This window comes from Scyliorhinus torazame, chromosome 1, assembly GCF_047496885.1.
Source record: "Scyliorhinus torazame isolate Kashiwa2021f chromosome 1, sScyTor2.1, whole genome shotgun sequence".
Classification (NCBI taxonomy): domain Eukaryota; kingdom Metazoa; phylum Chordata; class Chondrichthyes; order Carcharhiniformes; family Scyliorhinidae; genus Scyliorhinus; species Scyliorhinus torazame.
Genome location: NC_092707.1, coordinates 135,400,736 through 135,424,105, shown reverse-complemented (window position 1 = coordinate 135,424,105; position 23,370 = coordinate 135,400,736). Strand labels below are relative to the sequence as shown.

Genomic DNA, 23,370 nt, shown 5'->3' with positions numbered 1-23,370 from the left:
TTGTTAAATATATTTGAAAAAATAATTAGTAATTTTAAACTACTATTGAAATTGAATTGTTTATAAAAATAAAGTTGGGTATATGCTCTCTATATTCTCTATTGCCTTCATGGAGTATCCTCAGTTGTCCAGGGCTTTCTCATTATGATAATCTTTCTGCAATGTCATGATATCACGTTGGGACAAGGAGAAGAAGCCGGCTACTATCTGCCTCTACACAGTCTCAACCTACACCATCAGTGTTATCATGCACTATGGACTCGACAACTGAGCTAATTGGGCCCTTCCTCCTCTACTAAGTTTATCACTATCTGGGATGTTGATGACATTTCAGTTTCATTAGACAATGCCAAACCAATACAAACCCATATCCTGGATGTTGGAATAGCTGCAACAAGCTTTGTAATTCTTTTGTCATTTTAACAGTCAAGGTTTATGCAAATCAACTTGAATCTGGGAGCTATACATATGCAGTTTTACAAAGTAACACTCAGCACTTCTGGTCTGCGAATGGTTGGAGACTAGACGTACTCAGGGTAACGATACAATTACCCCCCCCCCCCCCCCCCCCCCAAAACTAACCACAACAACCCCCGACTTCCCCTGTCTCAACTCCCACCGATATGACTTGCCACCATGTCGCCCTACCCACCTCACCAACCTGTTATCTTACTCCACCCATGCCACCCTATCCTCTTCACTCCCAGCTACCTGTGCACCTCATCCATCTGCCACGCTACCACCGAGCCTACCTGCCGCCCAACTACTTAACCGTACACACTTCGCTTTTCTCCATAGTTTTCCTAATATCTGGGGCATTACTGGAATACAATTGAAAAGGGACAGTGACTTCTGTGTAGATTTTCTGCGCTGCTCCCTATGAGATTTGCTGTACTCCAGTGTATTTTGAACCAACCTCCACCAGATTATCGCCCAGAAAATTCAGAGGGCCACAATTTTTTTTTAATGAATGAGGAAAAAATTTCTGATGGTATACCAAACTGATATTTCCTGTTGCGTATAACTAAAAACGCATTGTGGTGACTACCATTAAGATCTAGTGTGTAATTTTCTGTCATGTATATCAAACGTTCTGGACATAATTCACAATTGTTAAAAAAGTAGAGTTATAATGAGAATTATTAAGAGTTAATTGAGACCAATTTACAATGTAGATTTTACAATATATCAAATTTTAGCTCAGGTTATTGCAAATATTTTGGCCATTTCAAGTGCAATTGCCCAGGTTGTCTAATCTGTTTTTAAAGCAGTGTGTAAAATGTTATTTTCGATAAACTTATCAGTTTAAAAGGATTTATGCTGCAAATTAAACTTTATTGTATTTACTTTGATAGGTCTTTTTTTTACTGATCATCAGCTTTCATGGATGTCTGTTTTTTTGTACAAAGTATTCAAATTGCATCATACATTTACAATGACATAAATCGATATCCTGAATAGCATCAGATATTGCAGTTAAAAATCACATTTCATTTCCATCAAATGTACATTTAAAGCTGAATGGTAGAGATTGTGAGAATTTATTTTGATAAGAATTAGAGCACTTAGTACTTGGCAGCTGAACGTCGGAGGATATAGATGCTTCAGGAGAGATAAAGGGGATGTAAAAGGGGTGGGGGAGTAGCATTACTGGTTAAGGAGATTATAGCCGTACTGCAGGAGGACACCTCGGAGGGCTCAAACAAAGGCAATCTGGGTAGAGCTTAGGAACAGTAAGGGGGCAATCACAATGTTGGGTGTTTATTACAGGCCCCCCAACTGCCAGCAAGAGATAAAGAAGCAGATACGTAGAGAAATTTTGGATATGTGCAAAAGTAATAGGGTTGTTGTGGTAGAGGATTTTAAATTTCCCTTGTATTGACTGTGATTCACTCTGTGCTAGGGGCTTGGAGGGGCAGAGTTTGTAATGTGTATCCAGGAAGTAGTCTTGATGCAATATGTCGATAGTCCAACTAGGTAAGGGGCAGTACTGGATCGGCGGGTATTGGGAAATTAGCCTGGACAGATGGTTGAGGTTTCAGCAGGCGAACATTTTGGGAGGAGTGACCACAATTCCGTAAGTTTTAGGGTACTGGATAGGGATGAGGATAACCCTCGCATTAAGGTGATAAACTGGGGAAAGCAAATTACGATAAAATTAGACCGAAATTGAAGAATTTGGATTGGGTGTGGCTGTTGGAGGGTAAATCAACATCGGAAATGTGGGAGTCTTTCAAGCGACATTTGATTAGGATTCAGGAAAGTTATGTTCCTGAGAGAATGAAGGATAAGTATGGGAAGTTTGGGGAGTCTTGGCTAACGAGGGATATTGTGAACCTAGTCAAAAAGAAAAAGACTTTTGTAAGGTCTAGAAGGGTGGGGACAATCTAAACCCTTGAGGACTATAAAGAAAGTAGGAAGGTACTTAAGCGGGAAATTAGGAGGGCTAGGAGAGGTCATGAGAAGTCCTTGGCAAGTATGATTAAAGTGAATCCCAAAGCTTTTTATTCCTATGTAAAAAGCAAGAGGGTGGCCAGGGAAAGGATTGGACCACTTAAGGACGGGGGGAATCTTTCTGTTGAGCCAGAGGAAATGGGTGAGGTACTAAATGAGTACTTTGCATCTGTGTTCACCAAAGAAAAGGACTTTGTGGAAGATGATTCTTGGGTAGGGTGTGTGGACAGTCTGGATCACGTTGACATCGAAAAGGAAAGTAGCAGGGATAATCTAGGAAACTATAGGCCAGTGAGCCTCACGTTGGTAGTAGGTAAATTATTGGAGAAAATTCTCAGGGACAGGATTTTTACCTATTTGGGAACAAATTGACACATTAGCGATAGCATGGTTTTTGTGAAGGAGAGGTCATGCCTCACAAACTTGATCGGGTTTTTTGAAGAGGTGACAGATGATTGATGAGGGAAGGAAGGTGGATGTTGTTTACATGGACTTCAGTAAAGCCTTTGACAAGGTGCCTCATGGCAGACTGGTACAAAAGGTGAAGTCACATGGGATCAGAGGTGAGATGGTAAGATGGATACAGAACTGACTCGGTCACAGAAGGCAAAGGTGTAGAAGGGTGTTTTTCTGAATGGAAGGCTGTGACTAGTGGTGTTCACAGGGATCTGTGCTGGGGCCTCTTTGTAGTATACATAAACGATTTGGAGGAAAATGTAGCTGATCTAATTAGGTTTGCGGATTACACCAAGGTTGGTGGAGTGACAGATAGTGTTGAGGATTGTCAGGATACAGCAGGACATGGATAGGTTGGAGACTTGGACAGAGAAATAGCAAATGGAGTTTAATCCAGACAAATGTGAGGTAATACATTTTGGTAGGTCTAACAGGGGAAATATACAGTAAATGACAACTTTTAGGAATATAGAAAGTTGGAGAGATCTGGGCGTGCAGGTCCATAGATCTTTGAAAGTGGCAACACAAGTGGACAAGGTAGTCAAGAAAACATACGGAATGCTTGCCTTCATTGGACGGGGCATAGAGTATAAAAACTGCAAGTTATGCTACAGTTGTATAGAACCTTGGTAAGGCCGCACTTGGAATATTGCACACAATTCTCTTGCCATATTGCCAGAAGGATGTGGAGGCTTTGGAGAGGGTGCACAGGAGATTTACCAGGATGTTGCCTGGTCTGGAGGGTGTTAGCTATGCAGAGAGGCTGAATAGACTAGGACTATTTTCATTAGAAAGGCGGAAGTTGAGGGGTGACGTGATAAAAGGTCTGCAATGAGGCAGGGATAGAGTGGATGGGCAGGCACTCTTTCCCAGGGTGGAGGGGTCAGTCACCAGGGAGCATGGGTTTAGAGGAGATGTGCGAGGCAGATCTTTTACACAGGGTGGCGAGTGCCTGGAACATGTTACCAGGGGAGGTTGTGGAAGCAGATACATTGCTGGTGTTCAAAAGGCATCTTGACAAATACATGGATAGGATGGGTAAGAGGGATATGGCACAAGGAAGTGCTGAGCCTTTTGGCCAACAGTGGTATCAAGCCTGGTACAGGTTTGGAGAGCCGAAGGGCCTGTTCCTGTGCGGTATTGTTTGTTAAGACATATTTATTAAATAGCTGTAGTCCGTGTGAATGTTTTATGTTCTTTTGATGTGCCTTAAGAGGAGTTCAGGGAAAGATTTCCATATTCTGTCTTGTGAGCTGTTGCCCATTCTATAAATTGCTCAGTCTGCTTGTGCAAACCTTGCAGTCCATGGAAAGAATGGCCTTAACGTGTTATTATTGTTTACTCCCTTCTGTTAATTTTCCTATTTTTATGTCTGTCCCTTATATCACACAATTCTTTCTCACTCCAACCCCTCTCCAGTGTTACCAGGTCAGCTGTTGAAAACTTAAACTAAGAGAACAAATCTATGCATCAATAAAAGTTTCTCCTTTTTCCTTTCTCATTTTTCCTTTGCATAGTTATCTTTGGGGGTCAATTTTTTTCCCCCAAAAAATCAAAAGATATCTGAAAATGTTCATCAAAGTGACTTTCTTTCACTTTGAAACCCAGGTGGTAATGTGAGTCTCATCTTCTTATCCATTTCATACTCGCCCACGATTCTCTTCCATTATCAAATGTATGTTATTGGAGATGATTAGCAGAAGCACCAAATCAGATTTCCTTGAATACTGGGACCAATTGTGCACCCAGTGCTCTCCCAACTGAGCAAAGACCAGGATTATCCAATAATATCAGTATCATGCTAGGTGTTGCATTTAATCACTTGGAAGAAATGGCATTGTTTCAGTGCCAGTGAATGTGTAGGTGCCAGGCAGTGGGTCTCCAAGGAGAACATTGATGGGGTGGCCTACAGGAGGATTCAGATAAACGTGCACATTGTGTTGCTTGGTGCATTGGCAGTCCTTGCAGAAAGCCTGCTTTAAAGTCAGGGTAAAGGGAGGAGTCTGGCTTCAATATAACACAGGGCATCATGCAAAGCTTGGAGTTCATTCGTTGCAGTGTGGAAGTGGGTGCTAATTCCAAGAGAGGCCTTGTGGACTCAGCAGAGATGCAGCATCTGGTGATTGTTGTCTCAGCTTCCAATGCAGTACAGGGAAAGTCACTCAACATCACAGTTCTGCAGTGGACACTCAAAAGTCATGAGATGCATGCGTGCTCTGATACAAGCTCAGGCTGCTCTTTCACTATCTCAGTGACCATGGGGCATGTAGACACACCAAACACTACAGCAATCTCTCAACAGATTATGAAGATTGGTGAGGCGCTGCCCTGGAGTAAAATGCCAATGGCTCAGTGGTGAATGAACCTTCTCTCCATGTGATGACAGCATTCATGTTCCCACCACTGCCACTTGGTGAGCACCCATTGCAGTATTTGCCTGCCGATCAGCCAGCCCACACTGCTGCCATCTGTGCCGAGGTGGTGCAATTTGAAGCCGAATTCTCAAGGCCGAAAGCTGCTCGAGGGCCACCTGCAAAACCATCCACAGTCTCTCCCACTGAAAGTTCTGCTAGTCTTGCAGAGAGAGAAATCTTTAGGTCATGGTGTTCCCATGCATCTGCTTCCTTGTCCTAGGAAGTTGAAATCACTGGTTTGGAAGGTGCTGTTGAAGGAGGTTTGGTGAGTTACTGCCGTGCATCTTGAAAATGGTACATACTACTGCTACTGAGCATCAGTGGTGGAGTGAGTGAATGGGGGCTGCTTTGTCCTGGATGGCATTGAGCTTCTTGATTGTTGCTGGATCTGCACTCATCCAGACAAGTGGTGAATCTTCCATCACACTCCTGACTTCTGCCTTGTAGATGGTAGGCAGGCTTTGGGGAATCATGAAATGAATTGCTAAGCTCAGATTTCCCAGCCTCTGACCTGTTCTTGTGGCCAGAGTATTTATATGGCTAGTCCAGCTCAGTTTCTGATGAATGGTAACACTTAGGATGTTGATGGTGGGGGATTCAGTGATGGTTATGCTGTTGAAAGTAATGGGGAGATGGTCTCTTGTTGGAGATGGTCATTATCTGGCATTTGTGATTTGTGAATGTTACTTGCCCTTTTTCAATCCAAGCCTGAATGTGCTGAATGGGTTCCTTCGGTATTCGGGGAATGAAAAATGGAAGTGTACTCTTGCAATCATCTGTAAACATCCCCACTTCTGACTTCATGATGGAGGGAACATCATTGATGAAACAGCTGAAGATGGTTGGACCGAGGACACTACCCTGAGGAACTCCTGTAGCAATATCCCGGGACTGAGGTGATTGGTCTCCAACAACCACCACAACCATCTTTATGTCAGATAGGACTGCAACCATTGGAGAGCTTGCCCCCTGAATTCTAGTGACTTCAATTTTGTGAGAGTTCCTTGATAACACGCTCAGTCAAATGTTGCCTTGATGTCAAGGACAGTCACTTTATCCTCACCTCTGGAACCTGGTTATTTTGTTCTCTGGTTGTTTTGTTCATGTTTGGGTCAAGGCTGTAATGAGGTCTAGAGTGGAGTGCTCCGGATGGAACCCCAACTGTGTATCGCTGAACATGTCATTGCTGAGTGCCACTTGATAGCATCGTCAATGACATCTTCCATCATTTGCCTATGACAGAGTAGGCTGACGTATTGGTAATTTGCTGCTTTCTTAGACAGGAAATACCTGGGCAATTTTCTTCATCGTCTGGTAGATGCTAGTGTTATAGCTATTCTCAAAAAGTGAGGACAATGACTACAGCTGGAATGTTGTCAGGGTCAACAGCCTTTGCTATCTCCAGCTCCTTTAGCTGTTTCTTGATATTATGTGGAGTATTGAATTGGCTGAAGACTGGCATCTGGAATGCTGCCAACCTCTGGAGGAGGCTGGGATTGATCATCGACTTGCCACTTCTGGCTGAAGACGGTTGTAAGTTCTTTGTTTCTGCGCAGAAGTGCTGGGCACCCCATCATTCAGGATGAGAATATTTGTGGAGCCTCCTCTTCCAGTTAGCGTTTTCATTTTCTACCACCATTCACAACTGGATGTGGAAGACTGCAGAGTTGAAACATCATAAGCTAACTTACATGAACATTCTGACTGACACGATTCATTACAATGATTGGCAGCATGGAGCAGTCATCCCCTTGGCAACAAAATAAACATTGGTGGTTTCTCTATGTCCCTTTTGATGAATCAATATAACAATTATCTTGCAGTACTACCATCCATGTGCACACAATAGATAAATGTGTTTCAGCTTGGTGAAAGAATCATCACAATGGTTTTGACTAATGTGTTAGTCTGTCACCATTCCCCAAACATTATTTTCAAGATGCGAGTTGATTCTTTTTCTTTGAACTATCTTCAAAAAGATATATTTTATTTATTTCCAAAACAGTAGTTCTTTTTGTAATACACGACTTTGGGTTGAATATTTGCTTGTATCAATGAAGCGAAGGTTGTAGTCAGCTGGAAGCAGATTCCTGAACAAGATGTTCATCTTTGATTCCTAAGGAAGCGATAAACAAAACAAAAAAGTGATTTTAAAAATTGAAAGTGGACTAATTAAATGTTAATCACTGGAAGTCAGCCAAATGTACATTATGGTCTTCATGTGGATTGTAAAATATACAATAGTAAAACAAGCATTCTGAACCTGAGGTTTCAGCTAACTTTTCTGTAATATAATTATTATTAGTGTCACAAGTAGGCTTACATTAACACTACAATGACGTCACTGTGAAAATCCCCTAATCGCCACACTCCAGCGCCTGTTCAAGTACACTGAGGACAAATTCAGAGTGCCCAATTCAGCAGACAGTGACCCAAGCCGGGCATCAAACCTGGGACCCTGGTGCTGTGAACAGTGCTAACCACTGGGCTACTATGCCGCTCGATGGCAGCTGAAGCATATTGTGACATTGATTGACCTTTAAAACCATTTGGTTTTAACATTATCCTTGTTTTGTATACTAAAAGAAATCTCAATAAAAACATTTATATAAAAAAAATTGAATTCAATAAAAATCTGGAAGTCTATTGATGACCATTAAACCAATATAGATTGTGATAAAAAAAAACATCTGGTTCACTAATGTCCTTTAGGGAAGGAAATCTGCATCCTTACCTGGTAAACCTTCGCTGCACTCCCTCCATAGCAAGAACACCCTTCCTCTGACAAGGACACCAAAACTGCACACAATACTCCAGGTGTAGCCTTAAAATGCTCTATACAATTGCAGTAAAACATCCCTATTCCTATACTTAAATCCTCTCGCTATGAAAGCCAACATACCACTTGCCTTCTTTACTGCCTGCTGTACCTACGTGCTTACTTTCAGCGACTGTTTCACAAGGACACTAAGGTCTCGCTGAGTATCCACCTCTCTCAATTTTGATCCATTCAAATAATAATCTGCCTTCGAATTTTTTCTACCAAAGCGGATAACCTCACATTTATCCACATTATTCTGCATCTGGCATGCATATGCCCATTCACCCAGCTTGTCCGAATCCCACTGAAGCATCGCTGTATCCTCCTCCCACCTAACTTTGTATCATCTGAAAATTTGGAGATAATTCATTTACTTCCCTTGTCCAAATTATTAATATATAATGTGAACAATTGGGGTCCTAACACAGATCCCTGCGGTACCCCACTAGTTACTGCCTGCCAATCGGAAAAAGGCCCATTTATTCCAGCATTTTGCTTCCCGTCTGCTAACCAGCTTTCTATCCATCTCAATATACTACCCGCAATCCCATGTGCTTTAGCTTTACATAGTAATCTGCACTGTGAGACCTTGTCAAAAAGCCTTCTGAAAGTCTAAACAAACCACCATCCACCAGTTCGCCCTGGTCAACTCTACTAGTTACATCTTCAAAGAATTCTAGTAGATTTGTCAAGCATAATTTTCCCTTCGTAAATCCAGGCTGACTTATACCCCTGCTTTATAAATGCTGTGCTATGAAATCCTGATAATGAACTCGAGCAATTTCCCTACTATCGACGTTAAGCTTGCTTAGTTGAAGCAAGATCAGATAGAAACCGAAAGTCCTAAAAATATAATTCCAAATGATTACTTTATGCAAATATGTACTAGTGAAGACCCAAGTAACTGGCTATATGATGTAAAATTTTAAGGAACAATAAACAGATGTTAATAGAAGGTGGCATGGCAACTTCAATAAAGGAATATAAACAAGGCTGTTCTGGGGGCTGTACTCAGGCAGCATGGTAGCACAGTTGTTAGCACTGTGGCTTCACAGCGCCAGGGTCCTAGGTTTGATTCCCGGCTGGGTCACTGTGCGGAGTCTGCACGTTCTCCCCATGTCCGCGGGGGTTTCGTCCGGGTGCTCCGGTTTCCTCTCACTTATCCCAAAACACGTGCTGCTAGGTATTTTGGCCATTCTGAATTCTCCCTCTGTGTATCCGAATAGGCGCCAGGATGTGGCGACTAGCGGCTTTTCACAGTAACTTCATTGCGGTGTATGCCTACTTGTGACAATAAAGATTATTATTATAATAAATTCCAAATGCATAGTGTCATGCAGTAGGAAAGAAAAATGCTTATGTTTTCGGTGTGCTTCACAGATCTCCAAACATAGCAGTGGAGGACGTCTGCAGACATATCAGAGAGATATCCAAGAACAAAAGGCAATAGGTGATCTTAACTATTCTATGGATTGCGTGTTGTCAAAATAGGAAAATACTTTAGAATGCATCTTAGCTTGCTTAGAATGCATCTTAGCTTGCTTCTTGAATCAATGTGTCTCAATCAAACCAATAAATTTGCTTGATTTAGTTTTTGGAAATTAAGTATGATAAATGGCAGCATGGTAGCACAAGTGATTAGCACTGTGGCTTCATAGCGCCAGGGTCCCAGGTTCGATACCCTGCTGAGTCACTGCCTGTGCGGAGTCTGCACGTTCTCCCAGTGTGTGCGTGGGTTTCCTCCGGGTGCTCCGGTTTCCTCCCACAGTCCAAAGACGTGCAGGTTAGGTGGATTGGCCATGATAAATTGCCCTTAGTGACCAAAAAGTGGAGGAGGGGTTATTGGGTTACGGGGGGATAGGGTGGAAGTGATGGCTTAAGTGGGTCGGTGCACACTCGATGGGCCGAATGGCCTCCTTCTGCACTGTATGTTCAATGTTCATAAATATGTAACCTGAGATTAGGAGGATGAGCAGGAAAAGTAGAACAAGGATGAAGAAGTGTCAAAGAAAAGATTGAGTATTGCTGAAAAAAAGACGTTGTCAACATTTTTTGTCTTGCATTCATCAGGACAATTCGCAAGAATACTTTTGTGAGGGCAACGAAGAATCCAGCACGAGTTTGTAGAGTCAAACAGAAAGTAATTTAATTTACAACAATATGTACACAGCAGCAGTAGTTCACCACTGCTTCCTTCCCTAGCCGGTACAACGCTGGCCAGCTCTATTTATACAGTTGCAACTACTAATGATTTTCCCACCCTCCTCATTGGGGGAGCTCACACTCCACCTGAGTAGCTTACACTCTTGAGCTCCTGCTGCCTCTGTCTGTAACCCTGCTTCTGGACCTGGTGTGCTATTCTGTATGTTGGCTGCCTTTTCTGGACTTTGAAGCCTGGACTACGCCAAGGGGGTGTTTTGTTACCTCTGTGGTAGGTAACATGTGCTACTCAATCCTTGGTTAGTGATGAGGTATTCTGAATCCCGATGAAGAAGATACAAACTCTTCCAGTAGTAACAAAAGATTTATTGAGTAACTACAACAATATTTACATGAGTTACATAAGAACTAGGAGCAGGAGTAGGTCATCTGGCCCCTCGAGCCTGCTCCGCCATTCAATGAAATCCTGGCTGATCTTTTGTGGACTCGGCTCCACTTTCCGGCCCGAACATCATAACCCTTAATCCCTTTATTCTTCAAAAAACTATCTATCTTTATCTTAAAAACATTTAATGAAGGAGCCTCTACTGCTTCACTGGGCAAGGAATTCCATAGATTCACAACCCTTTGGGTGAAGAAGTTCCTCCTAAACTCAGTCCTAAATCTATTTCCCCTTATTTTGAGGCTATGCCCCCTAGTTCTGCTTTCACCCACCAGTGGAAACAACCTGCCCGCACCTATCCTATCTATTCCCTTCATAATATATGTTTCTATAAGATCCCCCCTCATCCTTCTAAATTCCAACGAGTACAGTCCCAGTCTCCTCAACCTCTTCTTGTAATCCAACCCCTTCAGCTCTGGGATTAACCTAGTGAATCTCCTCTGCACACCCTCCAGCGCCAGTACGTCCTTTCTCAGGTAAGGAGGCCAAAACTGAACACAATACTCCAGGTGTGGCCTCACTAACACCTTATACAATTGCAGCATAACCTCCCTAGTCTTAAACTCCATCCCTCTAGCAATGAAGGACAAAATTCCATTTGCCTTCTTAATCATCTGTTGCACCTGGAAACCAACTTTTTGTGACTCATGCACTAGCACACCCAGGTCTCTCTGCACAGCAGCATGTTTTAATATTTTATCATTTAAATAATAATCCCTTTTGCTGTTATTCCTACCAAAGTGGATAACCTTTGTCAACATTGTATTCCACCTGCCAGACCCTAGCCCATTCACTTAACCTATCCAAATCCCTCTGCACTCTTCCGGTATCCTCTGTACTTTTTGCTTTACCTCTCATCTTTAGTGTCGTCTACAAACTTGGACACATTGCCCTTGGTCTCCAACTCCAAATCATCTATGTAAATTGTGAACAATTGTGGGCCCAACACTGATCCCTGAGGGACACCACTAGCTCCTGATTGCCAACCAGAGAAACACCCATTAATCCCCACTCCTTGCTTTCTATTAATTAACCAATCCTCTATCCATGCTACTACTTTACCCTTAATGTCATGCATCTTTACCGTATGCAGCAACCTTTTGTGTGGCACCTTGTCAAAGGCTTTCTGGAAATCCAGATATACCACATCCATTGGCTCCCCGTTATCTACCACACTGGTAATGTCCTCAAATAAATTCCACTAAATTAGTTAGGCATGACCTGCCCTTTATGAACCCATGCTGCGTCTGCCCAATGGGACAATTTCCATCCACATGCCTCGCTATTTCTTCCTTGATGATAGATTCCAGCATCTTCCCTACTACCGAAGTTAAGTTCTCTGGCCTATAATTACCCGCTTTCTGCCTACCTCCTTTTTTAAACAGTGGTGTCATGTTTGCTAATTTCCAATCCGCTGGGACCACCCCAGAGTCTAGTGAATTTTGGTAAATTATCACTTGTGCATTTGCAATTTCCCTAGCCATCTCCTTTAGCACTCTGGGTTGCATTCCATCAGGGCCAGGAGACTGGACTACCTTTGGCCCCATTAGCTTGCCCCTCACTACCTCCTTAGTGATAACAATGATTTCAAGGTCCTCACCTGTCATAGCCTCATTTCTATCAGTCACTGGCATGTTATTTGTGTCCTCCACTGTGAAGACCGACCCAAAAAACCTGTGCAGTTCCTCAGCCATTTCCTCACCTCCCATTATTAAATCTCCCTTCTCATCCTCTAAAGGACCAATATTTACCTTAGCCACTCTTTTTTGTTTTCTATATTTGTAGAAACTTTTACTATCTGTTTTTAATATTCTGAGCAGGTTTACTCTCATAATCTATCTTACTCTTCTTTATAGCTTTTTTAGTAGCTTCTGTTGCCCCTAAAGATTTCCCAGTCCTCTAGTCTCCCACTGATCTTTGCCACTTTGTATGCTTTTTCCTTCAATTTGATACTCTCCCTTATTTCCTTAGATATCCACGGTCGATTTTCCCTCTTTCTACCGTCCTTCCTTTTTGTTGGTATAAACCTTTGCTGAGCACTGTGAAAAATTGCTTGGAAGGTTCTCCACTGTTCCTCAACAGTTTCACCATAAAGTCTTTGCTCCCAGTCTACCTTAGCTAGCTCTTCTCTCATCCCATTGTAATCTCCTTTGTTTAAGCACAAAACACTAGTGTTTGATTTTACCTTCTCACCCTCCATCTGTATTTTAAATTCCACCATATTGTGATCGCTCCTTCCGAAAGGATCCCTAACTATTAGATCATTAATCTATCATGTCTCATTACACAGGACCAGATCTAGGACCACTTGTTCCCTCGTAGGTTCCATTCCATACTGTTCTAGGAAACTATCGCGGACACATTCTATAAACTCCTCCTCAAGGTTGCCTTGACCGACCTGGTTAAACCAATCGACATGTCGATTAAAATCCCCCATGATAACTGCCGTACCATTTCTACATGCATCAGTTATTTCTTTGTTTATTGCCTGCCCCACCATAATGTTACTATTTGGTGGCCTATAGACTTCTCCTATCAGTGACTTTTTTACCTTACTATTCCTGATTTCCACCCAAATAGATTCAACCTTATCCTCCATAACACTGATGCCATCCCTTATTATTACCCGGATGTCATCCTGAAATAACAGAGCTACACCACCTCCCTTACCATCCACTCTGTCAATCCGAATAGTTTGATACCCTCTGATATTTAACTCCCAGTCTTGACCATCTTTTAACCATGTTTCAGTAATGGCCACTAAATCATAGTCATTCACGATGATTTGCGCCATCAACTCATTTACCTTATTCCGAAAACTACGAGCATTCAGGTAAAGTACACTTATGTTGGCTTTTTTAGCTCTGTTTTGAACCTTAACACCTCGATCAGTAACCTCTCCTAAGTTATATTTCCTCTTAACTCCTAATTTTCCTTGTCGTTGAACCCATATCTTCATGTAACAACCTGCCGCATTGCTTACCATTTATGTTTTTACTTCCCGTTTTATTCCTTTTAGTATTACTGGGCCTATTCACTGAGTTCTCCACTGTCTCTGTACCTTGTACTGTCGCCCTTTTTGATTTTTGACTGTGGCTTCTCTGCCTTACACTTTTCCCCCTTACTGCCTTTTGTTTCTGTCCCTGTTTTACTACCTTCCGACTTCCTGCATTGGTTCCCATCCCCCTGCCACATTAGCTTAAACCCTCCCCAACAGCTCTGGCAAACACCCCCCCTAGAACATCGGTTCCAGTCCTGCCCAAGTGCAGACTGTCCGGTTTGTACTGGTCCCACCTGGTTCTTTACTTTAACTTTGATACTAGTGATAAGGTTAACAAGATCTAACTATGGTAGCTATACGTAACTCCACTGGCTATCTAAACTAGTCTGCTGTTGCTTTGATCACCGTGCACCCAAGAGAGAGAGAGAGCCCCAATGTGGCTGCCTTTTATACCCCTGTTGGTCCGGCCCTCTAGGTGATCATGTGGTGATACTGATGACACATTAACCCCTTGTGTACATGCACACAGAGATCACCACAGGGGGAACGGTGCTACGACCAGTTGAATGGAGGGAAAGGGGAGTCTGTTGCTGCTGTTTGCAGGGGAGACAGAGGAGATTGCTTGCCTGCAGTTGCCACACCTGGGACTCTTACTTATCACTGGCTGCCTTCCTACTTCCCGGCTGGCAGAAGAGCATAGGCGGAATTTAGTTTGCCTGCTGCTGGGCTAAATGTGGAGTAGAATGGACTCCTGTTTGCAGTTTTGGACTGTATGGTGTCTGGAGACTGGAGGCCAGAACTGTGAGAGCAGCAGGGTGGTGGCTCAATTGACTGTGGAGACTGGAGGCCAGAACTGTGAGAGCAGCAGGGTGGTGGCTCAATTGACTGTGTACTACTTGTACTGATGTTGGTTTTGTTTTATTGTTGGGGGATTGTATGGTTATTATTGTATTTTTGTTGTGTATGGTTATTTTGGGCTTAGCGCTGGGTGCTCACCAGTTACGGCCCTCCTGCTTCTGTGCACTGGGGGTTGACGGGCCCTTCCCGGTGTGAGTGAGGAGAAAGGGTTTTCTCTCTCTATCTATCTCCTCAACCGTGCTCTGCCTGTCCTTTTCCGGTGAACTGAGCTGCTTGCGGGCACCTCTTCACCGATGTGGGGCTGCTGCTGGAGCCGGCGGAGGGGGGCGTGCGCTGGCTTGAGTGCTGAGGCTTTGACTTGTATTTAATTGTTTGTTGTGTTTCTTGTGGTTGCTCTGTATTTTTTTTTTGTAAAGGGAAATCCCTCTCACACGCTCTCAATTCTGCCCCACATTGATGTCCCTTTTCCGGCGGTCCAGGCTGCTCTTTTGGGTGCCTTTCCACTGATGTGGGGCTGCCGTTAGGGCAGGGCGTTGGTGTGACCTTTTCCAGTGGTCTGGGCTGCTCATTTGGGCACCTTTCCACCGATGTGGAGCTACCATTGGGGCAGGGAGGGGGGAGGCGGAGAAAAAAACCATATGCTGGCTTTGTAGCTGGTGGCCAGTTTAAAGGAACTGTTTTGGATTGAACTGTGGCCCCTTTTTGGGAGGGGATGGTGTGTTTTCTCTCTCACACCGTGCCCTATACCGGTGTGTCCTTTTCCGGTGGTCTGTGCTGCTCGTTGGTGCATTTCTGCCAATGTGGGGCTACTGTTGGGGACAGGGGGTTGTTATGTGTGTGTGTGTGTGTGTGTGTCGGGGGGGGGGGGGGGGGGGGGAAGACAAGGTGTGAGCTGGTTGTTTTTGTATCTTGTAAATGCATTTGACATATTTCGATTTTTCATGACTATGTAGTTTTTGCATGTTGCTCACTTTTTTTGTACTGTTGAGTGGTCAATAAACTAAAATATATCATGGGATAACCAATCGTCACCAGCCTATAGGTTTCAGGCAGGTTATAACAAATACCAAATGTAAAGTGAACACCAATTTGTTTTATAAATTTAGAGTACCCAATTCATTTTTTCCAATTAAGGGGCAATTTAGCGTGACCAATCCACCTACCCTGAACATCTTTGGGTTGTGGGGTGAAACCCAGGCAAACAGGGGAGAATGTCCAAATTCCACATGGACCATGACCCAGAGCCAGGATCGAACCTGGGACCTCAAGTGCTGTGAGACAGCAGTGCTAACCACTGCACCACCGTGCTGCCTGGAACAACAATTTGTGAGAAGAGAGTGTTGGCAAGGGGGCTCTGATTGGTAGAACCATTACCATGGAGAATGCACCTGTTAACTGAAAACTGACAGCTAACTGCTATGCTTTGTTTCAACTTCAAACCAGGTAGTTTGACTTTTAACTGGTCAAGGCATTGCTCTGGGGAACTAGCCAAAGAATGACCATGACCTGTTTTGTTTAGTTGAAACAGACGCAATGTGTCCAAATGTTTTCTTTTAATTTATATATGGCATGTGGGTGTCACTGGCAGGCCAGCCAGGTTCAGAATGTTGCTTATTCCTAATTGCCCTTGAGAAGGTGGTGGTGAGCTGCTTTCTTGAACCACAACAGTCCATGTGGTGTTGGAACACCCACTCCGCTGTTAGGAAGGGGTTTCCAGGATTTTGACCCATGGAGTAGTAGTGATATAGTTACAAGTCCCAATAGTGTGTGGCTTGGAGGGGAACTTACAAGTTGTGTTCTTATTGCTGCAGTGAATTTTGTAGATGGTACAAACTGCTGCCAGTGTGCATCAGTGATGGAGAGAGTAAATGTTAGATGATGGATTGGGTGCAAATCGAGTGGGCTGCTCTCTCCTAGATGGTGTCGAGCTTCTTGAACAATATTGGAGCTGCACTCATCCAGGCAAGTGGAGAGTATTCCATTACACCTCTGACTTGTGCCTTGTAGATGATAGACAGGCTTTGCGGAGTCAGGAGACTGGGTTCCTTTCTGCAGAATTCCCAGCCTCTGTCTTGCTCCTGTAGCCACATTATTTATATGGCTGGTCTAGTTCAGTTCCTGATCAATGGTAACCCTCAGGATCTTGATAATAGGTGATTCAGTGATGGCAAAGTCATTGAATATCAAGAGGGATGTGGTTAAATTATCTTTTGAAGTGGTCATTGCCTAGCACTTGTGTGGCATGAATGTTACTTACCACTTATGAGCCCAAGCCCGAATACGGTCCAGGGCTTGATGCAGATGGACTTGGGGATGCTGGATCTGAAGAGTCGCAAACGATACCAAACTGTGCAATTATGACCACTTAGTCCTTATGATGAAGGAATGGTCATTGATGAAGCAGCTGAAGATTGCTGGGCCTCAGAAACAACACTGAGGAACTCCTGCAGTGATGTTCTGGGACCGAGATGATTGATTTCCAACAACCACAACCATCTTTTTTTATGCTAGACATGACTCTAACCAGTAGAGTGTTTTTCCCTGATTCTCAGACTTCCAAAGGCTCCTTAATGCCATATTCAATTAAATGCTGCCTTGATGTCAAAGGCAGTCACTCTCACTTCACTGAGTTCAGCTCTTTTTCCCTTGTCCAAGGTTATGATGAGGTCAGGAGCCGAGTGACCCTGGTGGAACCCAAACTGTGTGTCAGTGGGCAGGTTATGGCTAAGTGCAGTTTAATAGCACTATCAATGAGACTTTGCTGCTGATGTGTTGGATTCAATCGGCATTCAATTTAAATGCCACAAGCTGCTGTGGTGGAATTTGAACCTAGGTCTCCAGAGCACGAGGCTGGGCCTCAGGATTACTAGTCTAGTGACATTACCACTACATCACTGCCTCCTCTTTTCTACAAAGAACAGAGCCCTCTGCATTAATATCTTCCAGCATGCATAAGCGTGCCACACTTTAAGTGTCGGTGTAATTCATAGCACAATCAGAATTGTTTACCAAATATTGTCCAAACACTGTACTATGGGCTAGATTCAACTAATTGGGAACAAAGTCCCTTAACGAGCACTTAGCCATTAGCCGTGTGTTTCCTGGTGCTCGCAGCACCGAGAACCACATGGCTGTACAATGCTATTTTTAAATGGCGTCCTGATCTCCAAGGCCCCCGATGTAACCCCTGACCCCCACCCCCCGCCATCCAAATGCACTATGGGAGGGGGAAAACACACTATGGAAGTTCTGTGGTTAACTCAGATATTTGATAGGGGCGGCACAGTGCCTACGCCCTCCAACACCCGTGCAGAGCACCACCAACCCGATCGTGCAAAAGAAATGCCAGCTTGGCAGTGTAACCACTCCTGGAGCGAATCATTCTTTCCGCAAAGTCTTACAAAATAAACTAAAATATTGGGGTTTCAGTCCAGTATCCTAGCCACTGTTGGGGTCTGGTGTGGGATCATAATAAATGAGCACATGGACACAACATCACTATTGATCTGGAAGTACTGTATGATCTTTGCAAATGCAAAGGTACATGCTCAAACCTGATTATAGCAACTCGCCCAACCATTTGCTAATTCATGATGTTCAGAACTGATCATAGATAATATAGGGGACAGGTGGCTGGATTGGAAGTAGTGAATTCAATAGGACAAAGAAATGGACCAAATGACTTGGGCAGAAAAGTTGAGGCTAACAATGCCAAGAAAGCCAGGTACAATGCAATATGTATAGTAGGGAGGCAAAGGAAGATTAGAAGGGTTAATTGGTGTTGCTTGGATTGATAGCGTTGAGATGATATATGCCAGAAGTGATAAGATGCTGTGATAGAGGATTGTAGGTTTATTTTGGAAAATGAGCTAGAAGGGACAATTACATTCTCTCTTCTGTGGTTAACTCATATTTGATAGGGGCGGCACGGTGGTTAGCACTGCTGCCTACGATGCAGAGTTCAATACACCACTCATCTTATCTGTGAACAAGATTCTATAATTTAATAAGTTGGACCTTGTGCTCATCAATATTTCTGAATGCTAATTTATATGGTAGTATCAATGAGTTACAAACAAAAGAATTACATGCCAAGCTCTTCGAGCTATTAACTACATAATGCTTTCTTGAACAACAGGTTTACTTTGAATTTCCTATCCTATGTTTAGTTTAACGAGATAGAAGACACTGTTCACATATTTGTTAAATGTTCAACGGTTAATAATTTGTTAGACTTGTTCCTTGGTTCTTCAACTCAAATTTTGCCTCGTAAATTGCTGAAGTGTGGGTGGGGAGGGCATCTGAACCCTTAGTGCACAATGAAACCAACAGTCTGTCTATCACCAATGGGGCTTAAAGATTAAGAAAGGAGCATTGGATCCAGAAACAGCATGAATTAGAGTCACATCAGGTGCAGAAAGTGAAATAAAGAGTGAGAAAGGAAGGAAGATTGGAGTAGAGATAAAAGAGACAGAAAGGACATTAAAAATGTGAAAACCGAGGACTTCCGGTGACGGCGGGCGGGAGGGGGCCGCACAATGGAGGGCTCCCGTTCGGGAACAGCATTTTCGGGGCTTTAAGCCCGGTCCCAGGGTCAACGGAGGTGGCAAAAGCAGGGAGAAGGCACAGAGGCGGCAGAGTGAAGGCACAGTGAAGAAAAATGTCGAGGGTGAGCAAAAGAACGTACGTAAGGAAAACAGCTGAAGGTCTGTCGGGAGTGGAAAGGTCACCGCGGGGTCACCAAGGAAAATGGAGGCTGGAGCACCAGGGGAGGCCGCATTGCTTACGGCTGAAGAAATAACTAAGGTGATGGCTGCGGAATTCGAAAGGCAGTTTACAAAATACATGGAGACAATGAGGAAGGAGATGAGAGAGGTTTTGAGTGTGCTGGTGGAGGAGGCGATTTCCCCAGTGACGAAGGCGGTGGCGAGCGCAGCGGCAGAGGTGCGAGAGCAAGGGGAGGCGCTGAAGGAAGTGGAGGAGACGGTACTGCCGCACGGTGATCAACTTGCCTCGATGGGGAAGGAGATGCGGAAGGTGATGGACATTAACAAGGATCTGCGAGGAAAAATGGAAGACCTGGAAAACAGATCCAGGCGACAGAATTTGAGGATTGTGGGGCTGCCCGAAGGAGTTGAAGGACCGAGGCCGACTGAGTATTTTGCCGTGATGTTGGCAAAATATTGGGGGAGGGGGAGGATCCCTCCCGATATGAACTGGATCGGGCTCATCGGTCGTGGAGGCTTGTACCAAAGGCGAGTGAGCCGTCAAGGGTAGTGACTCTGTGCTTCCGTAGGTACAGTGTGAAGGAGAAGGTCCTAAGCTGGGCCAAGCAGAAGCGGGTGGTGCAGTGGGCTGGAGCTGGTATACGTGTATACCAGGACTTTACAGTGGAGCTGGCGAGGAGGCGGTCTGCTTTCAACCGGGTGAAGAGGGCACTGTACATTAGCAAGGTGCAGTGCGGCATTGTATATCCAGTGAAGCAGAGGGTGACTTACAAGCTCCGGGACTTTTATTTTGGAACGGCGGAAGCAGCGGAGGAGTTTGCGAAGGCAGAAGGACTGTGGCAGAACTGAGAAATTGAGAAATGGCCATGTGCCGATGTAACCTCATGACTGTATTTTCTTCTTTTTTGTTTCACTGCGTGCGGGTGTATGGGCTAAAGGAGCCAATGTTGTATATATTTGGACAAGGGAAGTGATGTGACTTTCACTCGAAATGAGGGCTCTTTGGGGTGTAGATGGATATGCGGGGTTTGTGTGCTAAAAGGGGATTTCTGGGCTTTCCTAGGGCCGGCAAGGGGGAAAGGGACCCGGGCGGGGGCCTCCTCGCTGGCCGGATTAAGCCGGCCAGTGAACGGGAGCGAGGTGGGGGGGGAGGGGCTGCGGCCATCGGAGCCTGGCAGAATAGGGTCCGAGTGGTCTAGCCGGGGTGGAAAGTTGGGGGGAAAGGAACAGAGGTTGGGGGGAGGAGTTTTACAAGAGGCAGTGGACGGGAGGAGTTGGAGACGGGGGGGGTTGGTTACAACTCTTGGGTATCATGTACGGTTGGGGGAGAAGGAACAGAGGTTGGAGGGCGTTGAGTGTAGGGGGGGGGGGGGGGGGGAGGGGGAGGGGGAGGGGGCTCTATAGGTTAATGGTGATCATGGGCGGTCCCAGACTCCTTTTTCTTCTTTGTTTTTTTGTTGCCACCGTGGGAGGGTTTGTTTTACTGGATGCATATATTGGCAGGTGGGCTGTTGTTTGGGGTGGTGGGAGGATGGGATCGTTGGTATTGTTAAGGGGATTGATTTTGTATTTGTTACTGTTTACTGTTTGTGGGTGGGGTGTAAATTTAAGGAAAATGTGAAAATGGAGAATAAAAACATTTATTAAAAAGAAAATGTGAATACCTGTGAATTTACTATATGTAGTAACGAATCTCACACTGCTGCCTCACAGCGTCGAGGACCTGGGTTCGATCCCAGTCACTGTCAGTGTGGAGTTTGCACATTCTCCTGGCGTCTGCATGGGTCTCACCCCCACAACGCAAAGATGTGCAGGGTAGGTGGATTTTTATCTTTTTATTCAAAACTGCAAAAAGTATATACAAGGCCAAACGGTACAAACACTAATTTTGTGTTGGAGAAACAGGGTACCCTCCCCTCAGTACCAGTGTATGGGGAGAAGTATGAAAGCACTGCTGAGATTCAAATACAGGATCTCATGTTTACAAGACAGGCGGTATGCTAAATTACCCCTCAATTTGAAAAGTGTAAAAACAAACAGTTTAATTTGTTCCAATTCTGTGGCAAAGAGTTGATGTGTGTTGCCAATGTTGTTCAAAAGGTTCGTTCACTGTCAAAAACTAGCCCATATTATAGAATCCCTACAGTGCAGAAGGAGGCTATTTGGCCCATTGAGTCTGCACGAGTACCTACCCAGGCCCATTCCCCTGCCTCATCCCTGTAACCCACCTAACCTTTGGACACCAAGGGGCAATTTATCATGGCCAATCCACCTAACTGGCACATTTTTGGACTCGCATTAACATTCTGCAGAAGTTAATTCAAGTTTGATGTGCAAATACAGTAGGTTCTTAATCCCCAAGGGACAGTTGAGGGCAAGTTGTCATTTTGACAAGGCTAACACCAGAGCAGTGCAAATCATCTAGCAACATTTGCAATGCACTTGTTGTCCCTTCCTCACCACAAATTGCTGGGCAATTTGCACAGTAATAACAGTAAATGACATCAAACGTGCCATTTTGTCAGCAAATTCTGGACTAATTGTCTATCTTGGTGTTCTTAAACACTCAGTAAACGAATCGCCATTAGCTGTTATTTGAACTAGGTTTCCAAATATTCTTATGTTTCTATGATCAGACACTCCGTTAAGTAAAGCAAAATATATTGCTTCTACCTTTACTGTGAATCCGATTTTCCAATTCTACACATGAGCGGCACAGTGGTTAGCACTGCTACCCCACAGTGCCAGGACCGGGTGACTGCGTCTACCTTTACTGTGAATCCAATTTGCTAATTCTACACATAGGCAGCACAGTGGTTAGCACTACTGCCTCAGTGCCAGAACCGGGTGATGTGTAGGTTGCACATTCTCACCTTGTCTGCTTGGGTTTCCTCCGAATACTCTAGTTTCCTCCCACAGTCCAAAGATGTGCAGGTTAGGTGGGTTGACCATTCTAAATTTCTCCTGTGTCCAAAAAGATGTATAGGTTAGATTAAGGTGTTAATGGGATAGGGTGGGGGAGAGCTTGGGTGAAGTACTCTTTCAGAGGATCAGTGCAGACTTGATGGATCAAACGGCCTCCTTTGACAGTGTAGGGATTCTATGATGTGCCTTCCAATTCCTTCTTTTCCATGTATTTAAGCCATAGATAACTTTGAAATACAAAACCTTCTTGCAAAAGTATTCCTCTATTATCAAGATGTGAATGCTAAATCCTCCCAATTTTCATCTGCTACCAGCAACATATTTTAGAAATTGGATTGGCTTGTGTATAGCTGCATTATTTATTGAATTGTTTTGACTGCATTATTGAATGATGGCATGGACTGCAGGATTACAATGTTCCAATTGCTTGCACATTGGGCATTCTTGCCTCTGGTGTCGAATATGCAGAAAAAATTAGAGCGGGATATGCTTTAGAAACATGCTATACCTTGCACATGGAAGGTAAAAGTGGAAATGCTGGAAACAGGTTAGGCACATCTGTTTTTGAAAGAAACAGATTTAGTTCTTCAGGTTTATGATCTTATACAAGTACACATGCTGGGTTCTTTTGCCTCCCTCTTAAGACTCATTGTTCTGAAAAAATTAGTTTGATTCTTTTCAGCAGCCAGAAGACATCGCTGCACGAGCCCAGCATTTTCTTGTCTTATTGTTCATTCCAATTCACTTTTGTGCTGTGAGAAAACTACTTACCCACCAGGCTGTCCAGCTGATTTTGTGGATATTAAAATGCCCATCTTTTCACTTTCTGCAAAGCCATCCGGGCAAGTCCTTCTTCTATTTGTTCATAGTCATGATCACTGTCATCATCGGATTCCTCTGTCATTTGGTGAAGGAGAGAGGGTAAGAACATATTAAAATTTAAAACTATCAGACTCGTTGTTGGTGATCAATGCAGAATGCATTCAGAGGAAAGTTAAATTCTCATACGCAACGTTATGTATTTAACATTACACACACCCAAAAGATCAAACTCTGTTGATCACGTTCTTCGTGAGGAGCTTCCTAGCATCAATCAGAAATTTGTCTTTCAC

The 23,370-nt window shown here is 44.0% G+C and overlaps 1 protein-coding gene across 1 annotated transcript in view; it reads right to left on the bottom strand.

The window, feature by feature from the left end:
- Positions 1 to 577: 577 nt before the first annotated feature.
- The window catches only part of themis2 (thymocyte selection associated family member 2), a 203,486-nt gene continuing 180,693 nt past the window's right edge, over positions 578 to 23,370 (bottom strand). Inside the window, exons 6-7 of the mRNA XM_072500872.1 lie at positions 23,030 to 23,155; positions 578 to 7,440 (exon numbers count right to left, since the gene is read on the bottom strand). Of these exons, the coding sequence (XP_072356973.1) occupies positions 23,061 to 23,155 (95 nt within the window). The 3' untranslated portion in view covers positions 578 to 7,440; positions 23,030 to 23,060. The remainder of the gene's footprint in view (positions 7,441 to 23,029; positions 23,156 to 23,370) is intronic.